The 20,830-nt window shown below is 43.2% G+C and overlaps 1 protein-coding gene across 5 annotated transcripts in view; it reads left to right on the forward strand.

Annotated features, from left to right (window-relative positions):
• The window catches only part of ofcc1 (orofacial cleft 1 candidate 1), a 186,107-nt gene that overhangs the window by 66,648 nt on the left and 98,629 nt on the right, over positions 1 to 20,830 (forward strand). For all 5 annotated transcript variants that reach the window (XM_035756714.2, XM_035756693.2, XM_035756686.2 and 2 more), the window contains 3 exons: positions 7,088 to 7,340; positions 9,504 to 9,667; positions 18,788 to 18,947. In XM_035756714.2, the coding sequence (XP_035612607.1) occupies positions 7,088 to 7,340; positions 9,504 to 9,667; positions 18,788 to 18,947 (577 nt within the window). The remainder of the gene's footprint in view (positions 1 to 7,087; positions 7,341 to 9,503; positions 9,668 to 18,787; positions 18,948 to 20,830) is intronic.

Consider the following 20,830-nt stretch of genomic DNA (forward strand, 5'->3'; position numbering starts at 1 on the left):
TGACGACCCTTAACTTAAGAAAAAAGCCCATCAGCTGTTGAGGAGGAGACAGTCATGTCTTGTCTCTCTCTCACTTCAAAGAACCAGGTACTGTAACTCAGTGCAGTGCAGGCCTGTGAAATCCTCCTTGAAGTTCAGGCACGCTTTGGATGTGTTGTGTAAAACACGTCGCTATAAAGAAGACATACACTGTGATATTGCTAATCCCGCGATTTACCATCAATCACCAAAAAAGCACAGCTCTCTTTCCACCACTCAGCGGCTTGACGCTCGCTTTAAGTGAGACTGCTTGAGTAAAAAACATAGAGAGAGACGGAAGGAGAGGGAGCATGCTTGCTTTGTTTGAAAACTGGGAGTTAGGAAGATACTTTGACTTTGAAGATATTTGCCTGTAAATCTTGTAAAGTGAGTGTAGCTGCTGCACCAGTGGAGCATAAAAGCTCTAGTGTTAATTTATGCATGTATTCTCTAATACACTGCAGAGGAGCAGCAGGCCCGTGTGTAATGTGTGTGGTTGGGGCCCTTAAGTGGAAGTGACATAGTACTTTGGTTCCAGGATGGTATTATTACATTCTTAGCTGGTTTTTGCTCAGATAACTTTGAAAACCCATGTTGTCCTCAGTTGTAAGCTATAGAAACTGATTGGAAATCGGTCTGTATATGGTTTGCCATTATGTCAGACAAACCTTCTGAAACGCTAAGGAAAAACAGTTCCCTTGTCCTGGCCTTGCTTACAGAACATAGAATGTAAACAAGGATGATATGTCTTTTTTTTGTCAGTCCTATCTTTCCACTTTGCTTAAAAACTCCAGTATTTTTGACTTACATCACCGATTGGGGCGGCAGCGTAGCCTAGTGGTTAGAGCGTTGGACTAGTAACCGGAAGGTTGCGAGTTCAAACCCCCGAGCTGACAAGGTCTGTCGTTCTGCCCCTGAACAGGCAGTTAACCCACTGTTCCCAGGCCGTCATTGAAAATAAGAATATGTTCTTAACTGACTTGCCTGGTTAAATAAAGGTAAAAAAATTAAAATGCATTCAGCTTGTGAAGAAACAATAACATTATGGGGCATTTGGCGAACTGTCTAGCTAGCGTTTCTTAAAAAAAATACATCTGCAGATAACAATCCGTTCCCCAACAATGGGGCTTCAGAAAAAAAGTGGTTTTGGTACATTTACAAAACAATGCCCCCCAAAAAAAAAAAAGAAGTGACAGCAAATAACTTAATCCTACAATAAATGATAAATCTGGTCTTTAAGTGGCCCCAGATTTAGAGCCTTAACTGACGGGGAGGGGGGATATTTCTCAGGGTTACCTTCTTTCGTGCTCCCACCCCTGCAGCCATCTCCGCATAAATCAGCTTTAAACTCCATGCCACACTGTCTCCCTGCAGTACTGCCATCATTACCCATGCCAACTTAAAGGCTTAATACCTGTCCCTACTCGCTGCTTACTTTATACTATTTTGCTATTTTTAAAGAGCATGGCGTTCATGTCCGTGGTATATCATATATGTAGAGAGAGATGTTCTCTCAACATTCAACTGGAGAGGGGTGTTGCAACATTATCCAGATTTTAGTTAAAGATATATGATTTCATTCATGGAGAGTTGTTTCCGATTATTGGTGTATGCAATGCTAATCTTCTTTGAAAACTGAGAAATAAACTACAATGAACTCCAATAAAAATAACCTGGGGGGAATATATATGGACATTCCTGCTGACTGCAAGCCCCCTCCAACATTGTTTTAGAGAATTTTGTCCAACTGGCCTCACACCCACAGACCACATGTAACCATGCCAGCCCAGGACCTCCACATCCGGCTTCTTCACCTGTGGGATCGTCTGAGACCAGCCACCCGGACAGCTGATGAAACTGAGGAGTATTTTTTTGTCTGTAATAAAGCCCTTTTGTGGGGAAAAAGTGGGTGTGCCTGGCTACCAAGTGGGTGGGCCTATGCCCTCCCAGGCCCACCCATAGCTGCACCCCTGCCTAATCCATAGATTAGGATCTAATGAATTCATTTCAAATAACTGATTTCCTTATATGAATTCTAACTGAAATTGTTGCATGTTGCATTTATATATTTGTTTAGTATATATGGAATAGCTTTTTTACATATGAAATAGTATATACATTATGTCCACAATATGTCTCTTTGAATGTATGGCACTGTATAGCTTTGCAATAAGGCGTTACATTGGAGTGAAAATCCTTCTTCTCATCACACCCCCTCTCCCTGCTATTTAAATATTGTACTTTTGGTAATTGGAGGTCCCACAATGAAATCAATTCAGTGGGTGATAACAGATTTCACATTGCGTTACCCATTTGGCTTTGAGTAGCCCCCTTGTGTGGAGACAGCTAAAAATATTCCTATTCATGCATCATCAATATCTTCATTACAAGAAAGATGGGAGTCAGGTTGTATTTGCAGTTCCTCCGTAATGCCTCTTGACAGGGTATCATCTTGCCTATGTCTGTGACACATAGCTTTTTTGTCTACTTTGTAATTTTACTTTTGCCGACGTGCGGAAAGCCTTTCTGTACCACGCCACGAAGCCAGAGTCGTGATAAGGCCTAGAATGATACAACTGACCTTTTTCCAATGACAAAACAGCAAGTAGAGACAAAATACATGCACTTTGTTAAAAACTCACCGCATTTAGGTTGTAACACACTAAATTTTACAGTATGGGCTTCATGAATAAGTGCACTGACAGAATGCAGTAGTATTTTTTTCCAGTAATTGACTTGTATGCTACGTAGTTTATCCTCACTGTACCAGTTTGTTTCAGAGTGCTGCATGAATATTTATCTACAGTCTATAACTGTTGACTGGGCATTTTCTGAATGAAAGCGAGCTCTCCCACATGGAAAGAACTTGAAGCGATCTCTCGTGTTTATCTGCAAGGAAACCTGAGAACTTAACACAAATAATTTAACACTTCACAGAGTGCCTTCCTCCGGGGTTTGGTTGATGATCACTTTTAGTTTATTGTGACTTGATTTAGGAAATTACCAGCCACATCCGGTGACTTAATATTGGGTGAATTGCGCTCCACTGGACTCAAATCTAACAGTACAGTTGGATGAGGGGATGGAGAGAAACAATTGATTATTTTTGCTTTTCCTCTTTAGGCATCATATGCAAACCATTTCCCTGGGTACACACTACAAAGTGAATACCAAGCATCTTTGGGAACAGAAAGATGGCTAGACGTATGGATGTCCACGGGCCGTTGCCTGGAGAAATATTAGGATGCACCTTCGCCTTGTTTGACTCTTCTCACACTGACAAGGGGACATGTTGTGTCTTTAGCCGTGTGTGTGTGTGTGTGTGTGTGTGTGTGTGTGTGTGTGTGTGTGTGTGTGTGTGTGTGTGTGTGTGTGTGTGTGTGTGTGTGTGTGTGTGTGTGTGTGTGTGTGTGTGTGTGTGTGTGTGTGTGTGTGTGTGTGTGTGTACTAAGTTTGGAGATGGTAGGGGAGACTAGAGCCCTGTTGAGAGAGGCTCTTATGCTCTCAGTCTTGTCCTAATGTGGCGTTCCAGTTTTCCATGCCAGGTCATTACTGGCCCAGCAGCACCCACTCTCTCCTCCGCTCCATCCAGACTCTCCATCTGTGCCCTCTATATGAAAGAGAATGGCTGAGGAGCAGGGCTGCACTGGGGAGAGAGAGGTGCACTGTGGAGAGAAGCTGAGCAGGGGTAGGAGGGGCTGCTGAGATAGGCGAGAGAGAGGCCTGTGTGGAGAGAAGCTGAGCAGGGGTAGGAGGGGCTGCTGAGAGAGGCGAGAGAGAGGCCTGTGTGGAGAGAAGCTGAGCAGGGTAGGAGGCGCTGCTGAGAGAGGCGAGAGAGAGGCCTGTGTGGAGAGAAGCTGAGCAGGGGTAGGAGGCGCTGCTGAGAGAGGCGAGAAAGAGGCCTGTGTGGAGAGAAGCTGAGCAGGGGTAGGAGGGGCTGCTGAGAGAGGCGAGAGAGAGGCCTGTGTGGAGAGAAGCTGAGCAGGGGTAGGAGGCGCTGCTGAGAGAGGCGAGAGAGAGGCCTGTGAAGAGAAGCTGAGCAGGGGTAGGAGGGGCTGCTGAGAGAGGCGAGAGAGAGACCTGTGTGGAGAGAAGCTGAGCAGGGGTAGGAGGTGCTGCTGAGTGAGGCGAGAGAGAGGCCTGTGTGGAGAGAAGCTGAGCAGGGATAGGAGGGGCTGCTGAGAGAGGCGAGAGAGAGGCCTGTGTGGAGAGAAGCTGAGCAGCGGTAAAAGGGGCTGGTGAGAGAGGCGAGAGAGAGGCCTGTGTGGAGAGAAGCTGAGCAGGGGTAGGAGGGGCTGCTGAGATAGGCGAGAGAGAGGCCTGTGTGGAGAGAAGCTGAGCAGGGGTAGGAGGGGCTGCTGAGAGAGATGAGAGAGAGGCCTGTGTGTGTGTGTGTGTGTGTTTGTTGTTTCCAGGCCCTGCACTCTCCTGCTGTCGTCTTTCTAAATCTCTCTTGTGTCTCCCTTTCTCCCTGTATATCCGAGTATATACTGTACATACTGTATGTGTGATGTTTTTCCCAGGCCTGTGCTCTCCTACAGAGGGCCGGGCGGTGGCGGCACCGGCAGTGGTAGCAATGGTGGGGCTGCTGAGCGTACACATTTGGCTCTCCGCATGATCCCGTCAGAGCTGGGCCTGTCACCGCGGCGCTGGGGCTGGCGCTCCTCCTCAGCAGCAGCAGCAGCACAGCTCTGCCTCATTATGCCGCTCCTGGCTTTGATCTGGTTTGCAAGGCTCTACCTGCATTACTGCAGCCAGTGGCTCTTCCTCCAGGCCATCGCAGTTCCTGTCAACAAGTGAGTGTGCTTCCTTTGATATCCTCCTCTCTCCGAGGAGGTGGAGGAGGAGGAGTGATTGTGTGTGTGTAGAGAGAGTGCATGGGAGAGGAGAGAAGAGGCGAGAGCTAGCACAGTGCAGTGAAGTTGTGTGTGTGTGTGTGTGTGTGTGTGTGTGTGTGTGTGTGTGTGTGTGTGTGTGTGTGTGTGTGTGTGTGTGTGTGTGCACACACATAGATGTACATAAGTACTCACATACTCCCTCCCACTTGATACTGTATAAAAATATGCCCATTACCAGTTTAACATCTCTAGGATAGGGGGCAGCATTTGAAATTTTGATGAAAAGCATGCCCAAATTCAACTGCCTGCTACCTATCCCCAGAAGATAAGATATGCATATTATTAGTAGATTTAGATGTGTGTGTGTGTGTGTGTGTGTGTGTGTGTGTGTGTGTGTGTGTGTGTGTGTGTGTGTGTGTGTGTGTGTGTGTGTGTGTGTGTGTGTGTGTGTGTGTGTGTGTGTGTGTGTGTGTGTGTGTGTGTGTGTGTGTGTGTGTGTACATAGATGTACATAAGTACTCACACACTCCCTCCCACTAGATACTGTATAAAAATCTGCCCATTACCAGTTTAACAAGACTTGCCTAAGCATTAATGAAACCATGTGGGAGAATTCATTGATTTCAACAGGCATTCTTGCGTGTGCATTATTTGGAAAGAATATTGTTTATTATTTTGTAGACAGTATTTCAAAATAAACAAAGTTGGATGCCATTGAGAGGCTGTTACATATCAATAGCACATGGTGTTGATTTAATTCATCACATTAAAAGCTAGACTGTGAATATGCTTACAAGCATTAAATCATAGAAAAGCCATCTGACATCTGACAGAATACGGGAAAAATGTGCATGAGTAAAAATGGAGTGGAGGGAGGGGGATGGAGGAAAAAAACATGGAAATCAAGGGGGTCACCAGCCACCAACGGATGACAAGTTCCACATGTCTGGCCGCTTCCTCCTCTGAGCATTTCTCCCTGTAATGGGCAGTCCCCAGCAAGCTCTCTGTCTCCATCTCTGACAGTCTGGGGATGGCCAGTGTGCTGACAGCCTCCCCCCTGCCCCACCCCCTGTGTCTAGCCCCCTGTCTCACCCGATACCCTCCCCCAATAGTGCCTCTGGGACATCAGCGGGCAGCAAAGCGGGCCCTTCATGAGCGAGACACTCTCACTCAGGCCCCACGCGGCTCTCCCATCACCCCCAGCACTCTCACGTACACACACACACAGACTGTACACACACACACATCATCACCAGTCAGGTGGCCAAGAGCCACTTTGCCAGCATATCACACCACCACCTCACAGGCCCAGTCATTAAAGAGCACCACATGCACATTAGACATTACACCACTCTGTGGCCCGCTCAGAGTACTAAATCAGTATTATTACTCCCCATTTTATATGGAAAGTCTTTGTCAACATTCAACAATATATCTTTCTGTAAAAATGACATTTGTAACACCTGGTACAAACCACAGATACGGTATATTGAAATACAGGGATATGGATATAATGACTGTTTATAGAATTGTAAAGTTGCCATGGAATTTGAATTAAACTGAAGATGGAAACCTCTAGACATGTCAGGACAGAATTGTAGACAAATCAAAATGAGCGTAGCATATAGACGAACAGATGAATTATTGAGAATACAGAAAGTGATAGTAGGTTTAGCAGTGTTGTGTTGGTTCAGAAGGAGTACAAATGGACCATCAGTGGGAGTAATGGCAAATGGCTGAGAGTGGGTTGTTTCTCTAAGCGAATCACATGTGAATTAATGGGCAAAACAGGCACCTCTTTACTCACACAAGCACTACTCGCAGATGGTAGATTAAGAAACTCATGAGCCATGACGTGAATTGTTGAGTGTAGGTACAGTACATCTTAACTTACCTTTTGTTATCGAAAACTACAGTTTCACAACACTTAAGTTGCATGCTTAGTTTTATAGAATTTACTATGAATTGACTGGTACTGTAGATCCATCATCTTTTGTCGCAATGTACTTTATTCATCATGTGATCCCCATCACAAACGGAAATTAATCGTTTTTAGTTATGATGCACACAAAAACACTACTAGTATGTTCTTTATACAATATATATTTAGACATAAATGTTTTGCTATTTCAGTGTGCTATCACATGTACATGTGTTCTGTCTTGGAGTGGATGGAGCACCCCAAAGAGCTGATGTAGGCTAACACTTCTCTTGTCCCCCCCCACTTCCAGATTCCAGTTCCATGCTCACACCGTGGAGCTGGTCTACCAGAATTCCTTGCTTCATACCCGCGAGGAGTTGGCTATGGTCGTGGTGGGACCTCTGACCTTGAACGCCGTAACGTTGCTGCTGCTCCTGATCAGATGGGGCTGTCAGCTAGCGTTTGGCTCACTCCCCTCCTTCACGTCAAACTTTATCATGGCTTTGGGAGTGTGGACAGTGCTGGACCCGCTGGCGGTCTTTGTAGTGGATGCCGTCCTGGGGGTAAGTCACTTAAAATAACTTGGACACTTGTGTTCACATTAAATGGGAAGTTCACTTTATCTTAGCAAAGTGACTTTAGAAGTTAGGAAAAAAGCACACACAAGGTTAGATCCATGTCTTTTTGCATCAGGGATCCCGTTTTGTCTGTCCGAAAGAACTCCACCGTCAGATGACTTTCAGTTGTTTATGCGGAATGTGGAACCATGACATAGAGGTTGATAAGAGGCTATTTGAAAGCCACACAGTGTATATGTGTATTATTATTTGGCCTGGTATTTGATCCATCTATAATTTCAATAACCACCATATACCTCAATGAACATAAATGATAATCCAAGGTGAATGTCCAGTATGTGTCTAATATACATGTGTACTGTCCAATCATATCCTATGGTTAATCATATGGTTATTAGTGAAGAGATATTAGCACAGTATAATATTTCCTCACGTAATGGAATACCACAGAGGGCCTTGATAAATGCATGTCCAACCAAACACTTTCCCCGGTTTTCTCTTTGTCGGAGACCTCTTATATTACCTGTAGATTACATTGTAGATGTACTGTACTGTCCTTTGCTTCAATGTATTTAATCCAGTGTATATACAGCGCATTCGGAAAGTATTCAGACCCCTTGACTTTTTCCAAATTTTGTTACGTTACAGCCTTGTTCTAAAATTGATTAAATCAAAAAATGTCCTCATCAATCTACACACAATTACCCATAGTGACAAAGCAAAAACAGGTTTTTAGAAGAAAAAAAACAGAAATACCTTATTTACATAAGTATTCAGAACCTTTGCTATGAGACTCGAAATTGAACTCAGGTGAATCCTTGAGATGTTTCTACAACTTGATTGGAGTCCACCTGTGATAAATTCAGTTGATTGGACATGATTTGGAAAGGCACACACCTGTCTATATAAGATCCCACAGTTTACAGTGCATGTCAGAGCAATAACCAAGCAGTATGGTCGAAGAAATTGTCCGTAGAGCTCCGAGACAGGATTGTGTCGAGGCACAGATCTGGAGAAGGGTACCAAAACATTTATGCAGCATTCAAGGTCCAAAAGAACACACTGGCCTCCATCATTCTTAAATGGAAGGAGTTTGGACCCTCCAAGACTCTCCCTAGAGCTGGCCGAAAGGGCCAAACTGAGCAATCGGAGGAGAATGGCCTTGGTCAGGAAGGTGACCAAGAACCCGATGGTCACTCTGACAGAGCTCCAGAGTTCCTCTGTCGAGATCGAAGAACCTTCCAGAAGGACAACCATCTCTGTAGCACTCCACCAATCAGGCCGTATGGTAGAGTGGCCTGGTGGAAGCCACTCCTCAGTAAAAGACACATGACAGCCCGCTTGGAGTTTGCCTAAAGGCACTTAAAGGACTCTGAGACCATGAGAAACAAGATTCTCTGGTCTGATGAAACCAAGATGGAACTCTATGGCATGAATGCCAAGCATCACGTCTGGAGGACGTGCCAAGCATCATGAATGCCAAGCATCACGTCTGGTCACAGCATCATGCTGTGGGGATGTTTTTCAGCATCAGGGATACTTGTCAGGATCAAGGGAAAGATGAACGGTGCAAAGTATAGAGAGATCCTTGATGAAACCCTGCTCCAGAGCGCTCTGCACCTCAGACTGGGGCAAAGGTTCACCTTCCAACAGGACAACAACCCTAATCACACAGCCAAGGCAATTTAGGAGTGGCTTCAGGACAAGTCTCTGAATGTCCTTAAGTGGCCCAGTCAGAGCCCGGACTTGAACCTGATCAAACATCTCTGGAGACACCTGAAAATAGCTGTACAGCGACGCTCCCCATCCAACCTGACAAAGCTTGAAAGGATCTGCAGAGAAAAATGGGAGAAACCAAATACAGGTGTGCCAAGCTTGTAGCGTCATATCCAAGAAGACTTGAAGCTGTAATCGCTGCCAAAGGTGCTTTAACAAAGTACTGAGTAAAGGGTCTGAATACTCATGTAAATGTGATATTTCGGAGGGGGGTTTATGTCAAACATTTGCATTTCTAAAACCTGTTTTTGCTTTGTCATTATAGGGTATTGTGTGTAGATTGATGAGGGGAGAAAAATAATTTAATCAATTTTGGAACAAATTGTGGAAAAAGACAAAGGGGTCTGAATTGTAGGCTCTATGCGTGTTCAGCGTCTGTCCTACAGTGCAGAGTCTCCTGTTGCGGATGCAGCCAAGCTCTACTGGCACTTCTACCGGACCGACCAATCAGGGGCAGCTGGAGTGGTCATCACCCTCTTCCTCTATACCATCCTCTTCCTCCTCTCCACCACCATCCTCTACCTCTACTTCCTCAGGTCAGCACAAACATCCAGAGGCATTATGCACAAAGAAACTAATTTAATGCATTTGTAGGATAAAATATAGAAGATAAAGTTGATTTAACTCTGAATTCATTCTAATATTGAAATTGGCCATCGGTGCTGATGAGGCTAGACATAAGAAACACGGGAAAAATGGGACTCGCTAATGCCAATGAAATATCAATTGAGCAGCACTGAATGCAGTACTATGCTATAAGCTTAATGTGTTTTCATACACATTACTAGGGTTTTCATGGTGTGTGTATTGTAGTACTGTAGTGCTACTATTATAATAATATTGGCATCTCCCATTGGTTCAGAACCCATGTCGTAGTTGACGTCTCAGTTCCTCGAAACAGCCCGTTTCGGAACGAGAAATGGATCTTGCTCCAGACCTGTCCTGTCACATTGGGCTTTCGTGTCGACTTTGAGTCCTCCGTCTCTGACCTTCCTAGTGGCTGAAAAGTGTCACAACACTGGGGAAGCACACAGGAAGAGCGACTAGCGAATTAGGAATTATCATTGGGGTATTTTTAGATGGTCCAGCCTATGGGGACACCCTGCCAATGAAGAGTAAAAACCCTCTAACACCCAGTCCTGTCCACTAATTCCTATACCCGCTCCCAAATAACCAACCCCCAGACCCCCTCAATCCGTGTGTGTGTCTGTGTTTTCACTCAACTATGTCCTCAGAAAACAAGTGTTGATCTAATCGGTTGTGATTTTAGAGTCTCATGCAATTACTAATGCAGTTATGCATTAAGTGAACTGCCACACAAGGTTGTCGAATTGAACGCAGCTCCATAGTCGGTAAGAGAAGATGTAAAGCGTGGCTAATTCGGAACTAGGTAGATTTGTTTTTACATAACGTGAGTATGTAACATCCTTGCATAATACGATTAGTTGATATGGTGTATGGTGTATGTTTCATCTTTGTGCTGTATCCACATTGAAGGGCCTGCTGCTAGAGTAGATGGACAACGTTTGAGCTGCTCATCAGATGAAGTCTATCAGATTGAGGTCACCCCTGCTGGAACGTTAGTGGAACGTTAGCGCTTGCAGTGTTTGTGTTGTGATGGGGCTCTGCAAACCACTTTTAGCACTCATCTCTCCCATGAGTCGCTCTGTCCTGTGAAGAAAGCAATGCTCCAATCTGATTGGCTCAGAACAACAGCCAATGAGAGTGGTTCCTTTCAATGGATGTTTTACTAAGGAAGTTGGGGTTTGATGGTGATTAGTGATTATTGCAAGCTGAAGATGTGTTTTATACAACATGTACTTGTACCCAATCTTCCTACATTTTCTTCCCGAAAGGCAATTCTCTTTTACATAATGGAAAGATTCAGTTGTAGGCCTAATTTTGGGGGAGTGGTGAGGTAGGAAAAACGTAGGGTATGTGATAAATACTGTACCACATCCCCATCAAAAGGTGTGTGTTTTCGTACCCTGAAATTAGACCGAATCCCATTAACATTTTGAAATGTAAAAAGTCCACAATTGAATTAATCAGTTTAGAATCGGTCCGAAAGGGGGAAAAAAGGGTACCATTTCATTTTCCGTAAGCGGCCGCTTATCGGCTCAGCACTAAATGGACAATATTAAAACAGCAGCCAGTATTAATGATTTCTGCCACTCAGTCGCAGGGTGGATTGTATTGAATATAGGGCACGAGGCTGAGGAGGGCTGATAATTTTATGGGTTACATGTTCTTATTGGCTGTCAGAGGGAGAGCTCTGACACAGCTCGTGACCTATTTCTAAAATAAAGCCTGGGGCTATATGTATAGATAGAATGAACTGTTATCCTTTTTTAATTACATTTTAGGCTGCCTTGATTCATTGGCTGAAAAATATATATATTTCAGTAATTTTTTATTCCTTCACCGAAAAACTTCACAAATAGAGGTGGTGACATTGATTGTAGTGGTATTACATTAGAATGATTACAAGGTAAATGAAAGGGTCTTCAATTTTGTATTGAGAGGGACTGGTCTCCATCTAGTACTTTGAATGAGTCTGTCTGTCTGTCTGTCTGTCTGTCTGTCTGTCTGTCTGTCTGTCTGTCTGTCTGTCTGTCTGTCTGTCTGTCTGTCTGTCTGTTTGTTAGGGGTTCTGGGGATGAGACAGCCACACACACACGTTTGTTTCACTATCCTTGTGAGGACCAAACAATTGATGATTCTGATTCAAAATCAAATTTGTTTACATCCCTGACGGTGTGCAGGGGACAATAAACGGCCACTCTAAAATGTGCCGTTTTGAAACACAAAGCAATGCCAAAGATGTCTCAAGCTTTGAAGGTGCGTGCAATTGGCATGCTGACTACAGGAATGTCCACCAGAGCTGTTGCCAGAGAATGTAATGTAAATTTCTCTACCATAAGCTGCCTCCAACGTACTTTTAGAGAATTTGGCAGAACGTCCAACCGGTCTCACAACCGCAGATCACGTGTAACCACACCAAGCCAGGACCTCCACATTCGGCTTCTTCACCTGTGGGATCGTCTGAGACCAGCCACCCGGACAGCTGATGAAACTGTGGGTTTGCACAACCAAATCATTTCTGCACAAACAGTCAGAAACCGTCACAGAGAAGGATATCTGCTTGCTCATCGTCCTCACCAGAGTCTTGACCTGACTGCAGTTCAGTGTTGTAACTGACTTCAGTAGGCAACTGCTCACCTTTGATGGCCACTAGCACGCTGGAGAAGTGTGCTCTTCAAGGATAAATCCCGGTTTCAACAGTTCCGGGCAGATGGCGTCATGTGGGCGAGCAGTTTGCTGATGTCAACATTGTGAATATCGTGCCCCATGGTGGAGGTGGGGTTATAGTATGGGCAGGCATAAGCTACGGAAAACGAACACAATTGCATTTTATTGATGGCAATTTGAATGCACAGAGATACGTGACAAGATCCTGAGGCCCATTGTTGTGCCATTCATCCGCCACCGTCACCTCATGTTCCAGCATGATAATGCATGGTCCAATGTCACAAGGATCTGTACACAATTCCTGGAAGCTGAAAATGTCCCAGTTCTTCCATGGCCTGCATACTCACCAGACACCAGACACCCATAGACTCCCAAGTGATGCAGCGGTCTAAGGCACTGCATCTCAGTCCTAGAGGCGTCACTAAAGACCTTGGTTCGATCCTGGGCTGTATCACAACCGGCCGTGATCGGGAGTCCCATAGGGCGGCGCACAATTGCCCAGCGTCGTCCGGGTAAGGGGAGGGTTTGCTGGGTAGGCCGTCATTATAAATAAGAATTTGTTCTTAACTGACTTGCCTAGTTACATAAAGGTTAAATAAATAAAAAATTATAATAATATTTGCATATCTTTATTCCCAGTCATGTGAAATCCATAGATTAGGACCTAATGAATTTATTTAAATTAACTGATTTCCTTAAATGAACTGCAACTCAGTAAAATCTTTAAAATTGTTGCATGTTGCATTTATATTTTTGTTCAGTGTATATAATTGACACTATTGATTCATATTAATTAGCAGCTACCATTTAACAGATAAGGGTCTTTCTATAAATAAATGGGCCAATGTGTGACATCACGGTCAACATTTCTAAATGGTTTGATATACATTTAAATAGAATTTTCTAGCAGAATTAAAGTCTAGCTGGGCACAATGAGACCATAACACCACATACAGTAGCAACAACAAAACATCGACATGTCATTCAAAATGTCACAAGAAACATGGACACCGCATGTTTCTTTGTCATGCCTAGTTGCATGCCTGTGCTTTAGTCAACTTCTCTATCATTTATAGCCATGCTAAACATCCTTGAAGAATGAAAAAGATAAACAACAACATTTCTATATGTTTTAATAGTTGATATAATACAATAGCATAATACAATGGATTCTGACAATAAAATCACGGACAATAATAATAACCAATAATGAAATCATTATAATCAGTAAACTCTTCAAGCATTGTGTGTATGTGAGTGTGAGAGAGTCTGTGTCTGAAAACTAGCTGTCAAATTCTTGCTTCCTCTGTCCTTGTTTCCTCCACTGCTTGCCTCTCCTTGAGAGTGCATTGTAGCCTGAGGGGAGGAACCTTCACTCCTCTCCCCCAATGTGCTTTGAGAGGGAGGTGAAGAATGGGGGAAACAAGGGGAGAATCTCAATTACATTTCCTTGATCCCTCACGTCCTCTCTTCTCGCCTCCTTCTCAAAACCCATTGGAAATGAAGGTGAGAGGGAAGGACCTCTGACATTCTCATCCAGTGGGTTTTGAGAAGGCGACAAGGAGAGAAGATGCAATGAATCAAGGAAATGCAATTGAGATTCTCCCAAGGACAGAGGAAGCAAGTATTTGACAGCTATTCAAGAATAGGAAGCTGAAGACCTGCTGTAAACAGTGAAAGGATATATTTACATGTCTACTATTTACATCCTTGCTCCATCCCAGCTAGTTAGATGTGCAAACAATGACTAGGGGAATAGCTCTAGTCTAGCAATAGAAACCGTTGTTTTGGCTATATGGTATCATTGAAAAATATTACCAATGGTTAATTAGGTTGCTCAGATAAATCTGTCCCCCAACCATTTGTGATTGCAAAATGTGGATTTTGTTTACATGGGATAAAAGTAGAGCTAGAAATTGGTATATCATATACTACAGTTGAGGAACAATGGGAAAGTAACTTTGCTTTGAAAGTTTATAAACTTGTAACCCAACTTTTGAGAAAATGTCCCTCTAAAGTGTTGATACACCTACTGGAGAGCTCTTCTTTGTCTACACCCATTTAGCATCGCTCACGTTCACTTAAGCATTAGCTCCACCCATCTATTTTAGGATTCACATGTGAGGCCTTCACATGTGAGGCCTTGTCCTTCTGTAGCTCAGTTGGTAGAGCATGGCGCTTGTAACGCCAGGGTAGTGGGTTCGATTCCCGGGACCACCCATACGTAGAATGTATGCACACATGACTGTAAGTCGCTTTGGATAAAAGCGTCTGCTAAATGGCATATATTATTATATTATATTATTATTATTATATTATTATTATTAGGCCATGTGCTAAACAGAGTGAGTACAGTAGTGTACTAAACAATCAAAGATTTAAAGACTAAAAGCTGGTTTATACTACGGCTATGTCTGTAGACAGTTGTCGCAGTGACATCATGAAAATTCTACTGTCGTCCTACATCAAACTTGTCGTTGTCTTTATGAAATAACACACAAAAACGACAGGCTGCATGACATCAGCAGCTTGGTGGTATAAAATAGCATACCTGGTGTATTTTAATATCAATAAACCCATCCGTTTAAAAAATAAATTAAGTATATGTCAATCTAGCAAATCAGGCAACTAAAAGCAACTTTTTTTCTAAACATTGTTTTGGTTTGTTTCTAGCTTGTTAGCTAGCTAGCCAGTGTAAATAATTACCATATCATAGTTGACAATTACTTAACTTTAGCTCATTTTTATTAATGATTACATTTAAAAAAACGCACAACAAGATCATTATTTAAAAGTTAATGGCGAGCTAATTACAGAAAATAGCTGAGAGTGTGACGGAAAAATTAGCTAGATAGCTAACAGTACGCTTTAACTTGCAATGGAAACAACTTTCTGTCAAAATTTGAAGCGTATAATATCTGAAAATGTAGATATCTAGACTCTCTTACCCGTATACATAGATGAACTCTTGTCCCTCTCTGTCACCAGATGCCATGGTTGCCCTTGGTTTGAAGATGTAATCCGGAGAGAGGTGTTATATACAACAGCCGTGTGTTCTCTTTTCAACTCCCTCCGTATATTTGCAATCAAACAAAATACTTTTCTCCATCTCTTTAGCTATCAATACTCTGCTTCCCCCGGGCATCCCATAGATTATTTTGGATAATGTGTGCCCATCAAAACTGTTTTCACACCGTAACATAGGGGGATACGAAATGTTACGAGGTTACAGTGCACTTCTGAGATCGCCATACAAAAAAAGAGTCTGACAGCAATATCCAGGAATTTTACAGGATCAAGTTCAATGTGTAATTAATTTGTTAAATGCTTAGTATATGATATAACGACAAACAGCAGTATCATACATGTAAGGAAAGAAAGGTAGTGTTTTATGTCACATGATTTTTGCCAAATCTGTGAAGACTCCAAACATGAGAAAGGGTTTAAACATAGATTTTGATTCATCTCATAAATTATATTTGAATGTATAGTTGAAGTCGGAGGTTAACATACACTTAGGTTGGAGTCATTAAAACTAGTTTTTCAGCCACTCTACAAATTTCTTGTTAACAAACTTTAGTTTTGGCAAGTCGTTTTGGACATCTACTTTGTGCATGACACAAGTCATTTTTCCAACAGTTGTTTACAAACAGATTATTTCACTTACAATTCACTGTAACACAATTCCAGTGGGTCAGAAGTTTAGATACACTAAGTTGACTGTGACTTTAAACAGCTTGGAAAATTCCCGAAATGATTTCATGGCTTTAGAAGCTTCTGATTGCTAATTGACATAATTTGAGTCAATTGGGGGTGTACCTGTGGATGTATTTCAAGGCCTACCTTCAAACTCAGGGCCTATTTGCTTGACATTATGGGAAAATCAAAAGAAATCAGCCAAGACCTCAGAAAAAGAATTGTAGACCTCCACAAGTCTGGTTCATCCCTGGGAGCAATTTACAAACCTGAAGGTACCACGTTCATCTGTACAAACAATAGTACGCAGGTATAAACACCATGGGACCACGCAGCCGCATACCGGTAAGGAAGGAGATGCGTTCTGTCTCCTAGAAATGAACGTACTTTGATGCAGAAGTGCAAATCAATCCCAGAACAACAGCAAAGGACCTTGTGAAGAAGCTGTAGGAAACAGGTACAAAAGTATCTATATCCACAATAAAAACGCGTCCTATATCAACATAACCTGAAAGGCCGCTCAGCAAGGAAGAAGCCACTGCTCCTAAACTGCCATAAAGAGCCAGACTACAGTATGCAACTGCACATGGGGACAAAGATCGTACTTTTGGGAGAAATGTCCTATGGTCTGATGAAACAAAAATAGAACCGTTTGGCCATAATGACCATTGTTATGTTTGGAGGAAAAAGGGGGATGCTTGCAAGCCGAAGAACATCATCACATCCGTGGGATGGCGGCATCATGTTGTGGGGGTGCTTTGCTGCAGGAGGGACTGGTGCACTTCACAAAATAGATGGCATCATGGGGAGGGAAAATTATGTGGATATATTGAAGAAACATCTCAAGACATCAGTCAGGAAGTTTAAGCTTGGTCGCAAATGGGTCTTCCAAATGGACAATGACCCCAAGTATTCTTCCAAAGTTTTGGCAAAATGTCTTAAGGACAACCAAGTCACAGTATTGAAGTGGCCATCACAAAGCCCTGACCTCAACCTCATAGAAAATGTGTGGCAGAACTGAAAAACTGTGTGCGAGCAAGAAGGCCTACAAAACTGACTCAGTTACACCAGCTCTGTCAGGAGGAATGGGCCAAAATTCACCCAACTTATTGTGGGAAGATTGTGGAAGAGTACCCGAAACATTTGACCCAAGTTAAACAATTTAAAGGCAATGCTACCAAATACTAATTGAGTGTATGTAAAATGATGACCCACTGGGAATGTGATGAAGGAAATAAAAGCTGAAATAAATCATTATCTTTACTATTATTCTGATTTCATATTCTTAAAATAAAGTGGTGATCCTAACTGAACTAAGACAGGGAATTTTTACTACGATTAAATATCAGGAATTGTGAAAAAGTTTACATTTATTTCGCTAAGGTGTATATAAACTTCCTACTTCAACTGTATCTTTGTTCCCACTTTATATCTTAATTATTTCACATGATAAAAATAGGCAAATTATTATTGTCTATGTAACAGCTCCAAACAGTTTTCCACTAAAATAAATGCTCACTGGTACCATAGTTTAGAACTGTTGAACAGCACTTCTGCCAAACATATTGTGCATATCCAAGGCTTTTCCGCAATGAAAGACAGTGAATCCCACTAAGAGAGAGGGGCGCATAAATGAATGAAAAGAGCACATCTGATGATGAATGCAAGCTATTCTTATGTCTGAAGTCAGAGTACTACAGAAGAGTAGCAAACTCTCCTAAGAGCTCTGGATAGGAGTGATGCTGGGTTCAAAGCTCTGTCTATCCAGTATCCTTGTATACAGCTGGCTCTCCTTGATGTTAGTTTTAACTGATTACCCCCTGACTGCGGAGAATCTCTTTGGTAGGGGAAAAGGTTGCGCACGTTTGATGATTGGCCAAGGCATTTGTTTGTTTGTGTAGATCTGGTGTCTTTGTGGGCTGTTGTCTGTGTTGCTTGTGGAGAAAGCTAGCCGGCTGATGCTCAGTCACCTCGAGACTCCGATCAATACGCATTCTGGCGTGGCCGCATGACTCAGACCCACCTCATCAGACGGCCACTCAATCAGCAGCCAATAGCAGCCAATCCCCTGGCGGCTATCTTTGAAGCGCCTTGTGGAGTCCTCTGGAGTCTCCCGTGATCTTGATTGTTCCATACCGCCCACTTACTGCCAGCCCAGCTCCGTTTAACTAAAAGTAGCCTCCCTCCCACTCACCAAGGCCAATTTGCCTGTATTCTTGTCCTCTGTGTTCTGCGTTCTGTGGATCAATTCAGATACTCCATTTTAAACGGCATACTGAGTCTGGAATGAGATGCTTAATTCTATTAATAGAACGTTAGGGATGTTTTCTGGTACACTGGACACCATGATTTGGGTTTTAGTTGTAAGCACCAGACAACATCGAAACGATAAGCTTCATTCAATGCCGCCGAGACTCGTCAGATGAAATGTGTCCCAAAGGTCAGGAAACCGGTTTGTGGAACTCTAGCCGACGTGACACTAACGTGAATATAATTAGGATGTGACATTGGTTTGGCATCCGACTAGCCAACAAAACCATGAGTACAGTCATGAACTTTGACACCGTTGGGCTGAGTAGGGCAATATTGTTCCTTGTTTTCACAAATTACCCTTGGTGGCCTTTTACGAAGGCAGAGTGGCAGACAATGATGGTTCATGGCTCGTCTCCTCCACTTTCCCTCCCTCCACCCTCACGCCCTCCCCCCAGACTCCACAACGAGGGGCGCATGCTGGACATCTTCCAGCGTCTCAGCGTGACCGAGGGATCCTTCTTCGTCCCCCGGGACCTGGAGGTGTCCAACCAGGAACTAGACTACATCATCCAGAAGGCCGAGCAGTGGAGGGGCTTCAACGGAGAAAGACGCAAGGTGAGCCAACTAGCTTGCTTAATGTCCCTAAACCCTGACCCCAACCAAACTGGGCTGGCTCGGATATTTTCTTTCCACATTTTCCTTTTCAGCACTGTTCCATTAACTATGGTGGGTGCCTAACCAGGCCAGCTCAACTCAGTGGTGTGAGAAGGCCTTTCTTATGACCACACTACTGTAGCCATGCTCCCTGCTCTCTGCTGTCCTCAAGTCGTACGTGTTTAATTGGATTAATGGTTGTTTTCTTACTGAGAGGATGAGCAGAAAGACCCTGTTGATACTAATCCATTAGATTGCTCCATCTAACAGGCAGAGAAATTGTGGTTGGTTGTCTGTAACCGCGGGTCATGCCCGCTAGGGTCTAGGACCAAAGGGATATATTCTGTGGGTGAGCTGATTGGTTAGCGAGGGACTTAGAAGAGTGGTCAAGATAGACTCCAGTTATTGTCCATTACTAGATTTAATTTGGACACTTTATTAACGAAGATATTAAGTTCTAAGAAGATACATAGAATAAGCTTATTTTCTATCATTACATTTTCTTTAGTTACATTTCAGAAAGCCAAGGAATTCATCTCAAAGGTCTTTAGCTTCATTCTAATTAGTACAAGATAATTACCAAAACAGAAACTCAGCTAGCGGGCTGCCTGATTAGTCTGTGGAAACCAATTTCCAAAGATATTTCATTAAAGAAAGACTACTCAATCAACACACACACACACACACACACACACACACACACACACACACACACACACACACACACACACACACACACACACACACACACACACACACACACACACACACACACACACACACACACACACACACACACACACACACACTGCAACAGGCATTTGGTTAATGTGAACTTAGCATGGACAAGTCGATGTCAGAAGGTTGTGGGTGCAGGAAATTCCAACGTCCCCATGAAATGATTCTCATCTGAGGGAAGCTGTCATCTTCTGACAGGCACTATGGGTCGGTGAGGATGACACAGCGATGACACTGTATTAGCATGTAACCACGGCGGTGAGGAATCTATGCATAGTGATTGAAAATGTGACTTCTGCAGATAAGAAAATAGAACATAGCGATCCAACCCCATTTAAATTATTCTGTACAATTTGTTAGTGGCATACATCTCTTATTAACTTTCCTGCTCTCTCTCTCTCAAGTTCATACACTCCCAAATGGCTACAGCTTGTACTGTACTGCAGCCTCCCTGTAAAAGCCTCCCAAACTATTTAGTGACTTTCTGATGAGATATTATAATACCTGTCAACCGAGGCGAGTGTAAGTGAAAGATAATTGCCACCTCATCGTAAATGCAAAGATTTTGTTCAGCTGTTTTGTGGTAGCACACCATTTCAATATAGACTATGCTGAAGCCAACTATGTACAGTGGGGAGAACAAGTATTTGATACACTGCCGATTTTTCAGGTTTTCCTACTTACAAAGCATGTAGAGGTCTAATTTTTATCATAGGTACACTTCAACTGTGAGAGACGGAATCTAAAACAAAAATCCAGAAAATCACATTGTATGATTTTTAAGTAATTAATTTGCAATATCTTGCATGACATAAGTATTTGATACATCAGAAAAGCAGAACTTAATATTTGGTACAGAGACCTTTGTTTGCAATTACAGAGATTCCTGTAGTTCTTGACCAGGTTTGCACCCACTGCAGCAGGGATTTTGGCCTACTCCTCCATAAAGACCTTCTCCAGGTCCTTCAAGTTCCGGGGCTGTCGCTGGGCAATACGGACTTTCAGCTCCCTCCAAAGATTTTCTATTGGGTTCAGGTCTGGAGACTGGCTAGGCCCCTCCAGGACCTTGAGATGCTTCTTACGGAGCCACTCCTTAGTTGCCCTGG

The sequence above is a fragment of the Oncorhynchus keta genome, chromosome 4 (assembly GCF_023373465.1).
Source record: "Oncorhynchus keta strain PuntledgeMale-10-30-2019 chromosome 4, Oket_V2, whole genome shotgun sequence".
Taxonomy (NCBI): domain Eukaryota; kingdom Metazoa; phylum Chordata; class Actinopteri; order Salmoniformes; family Salmonidae; genus Oncorhynchus; species Oncorhynchus keta.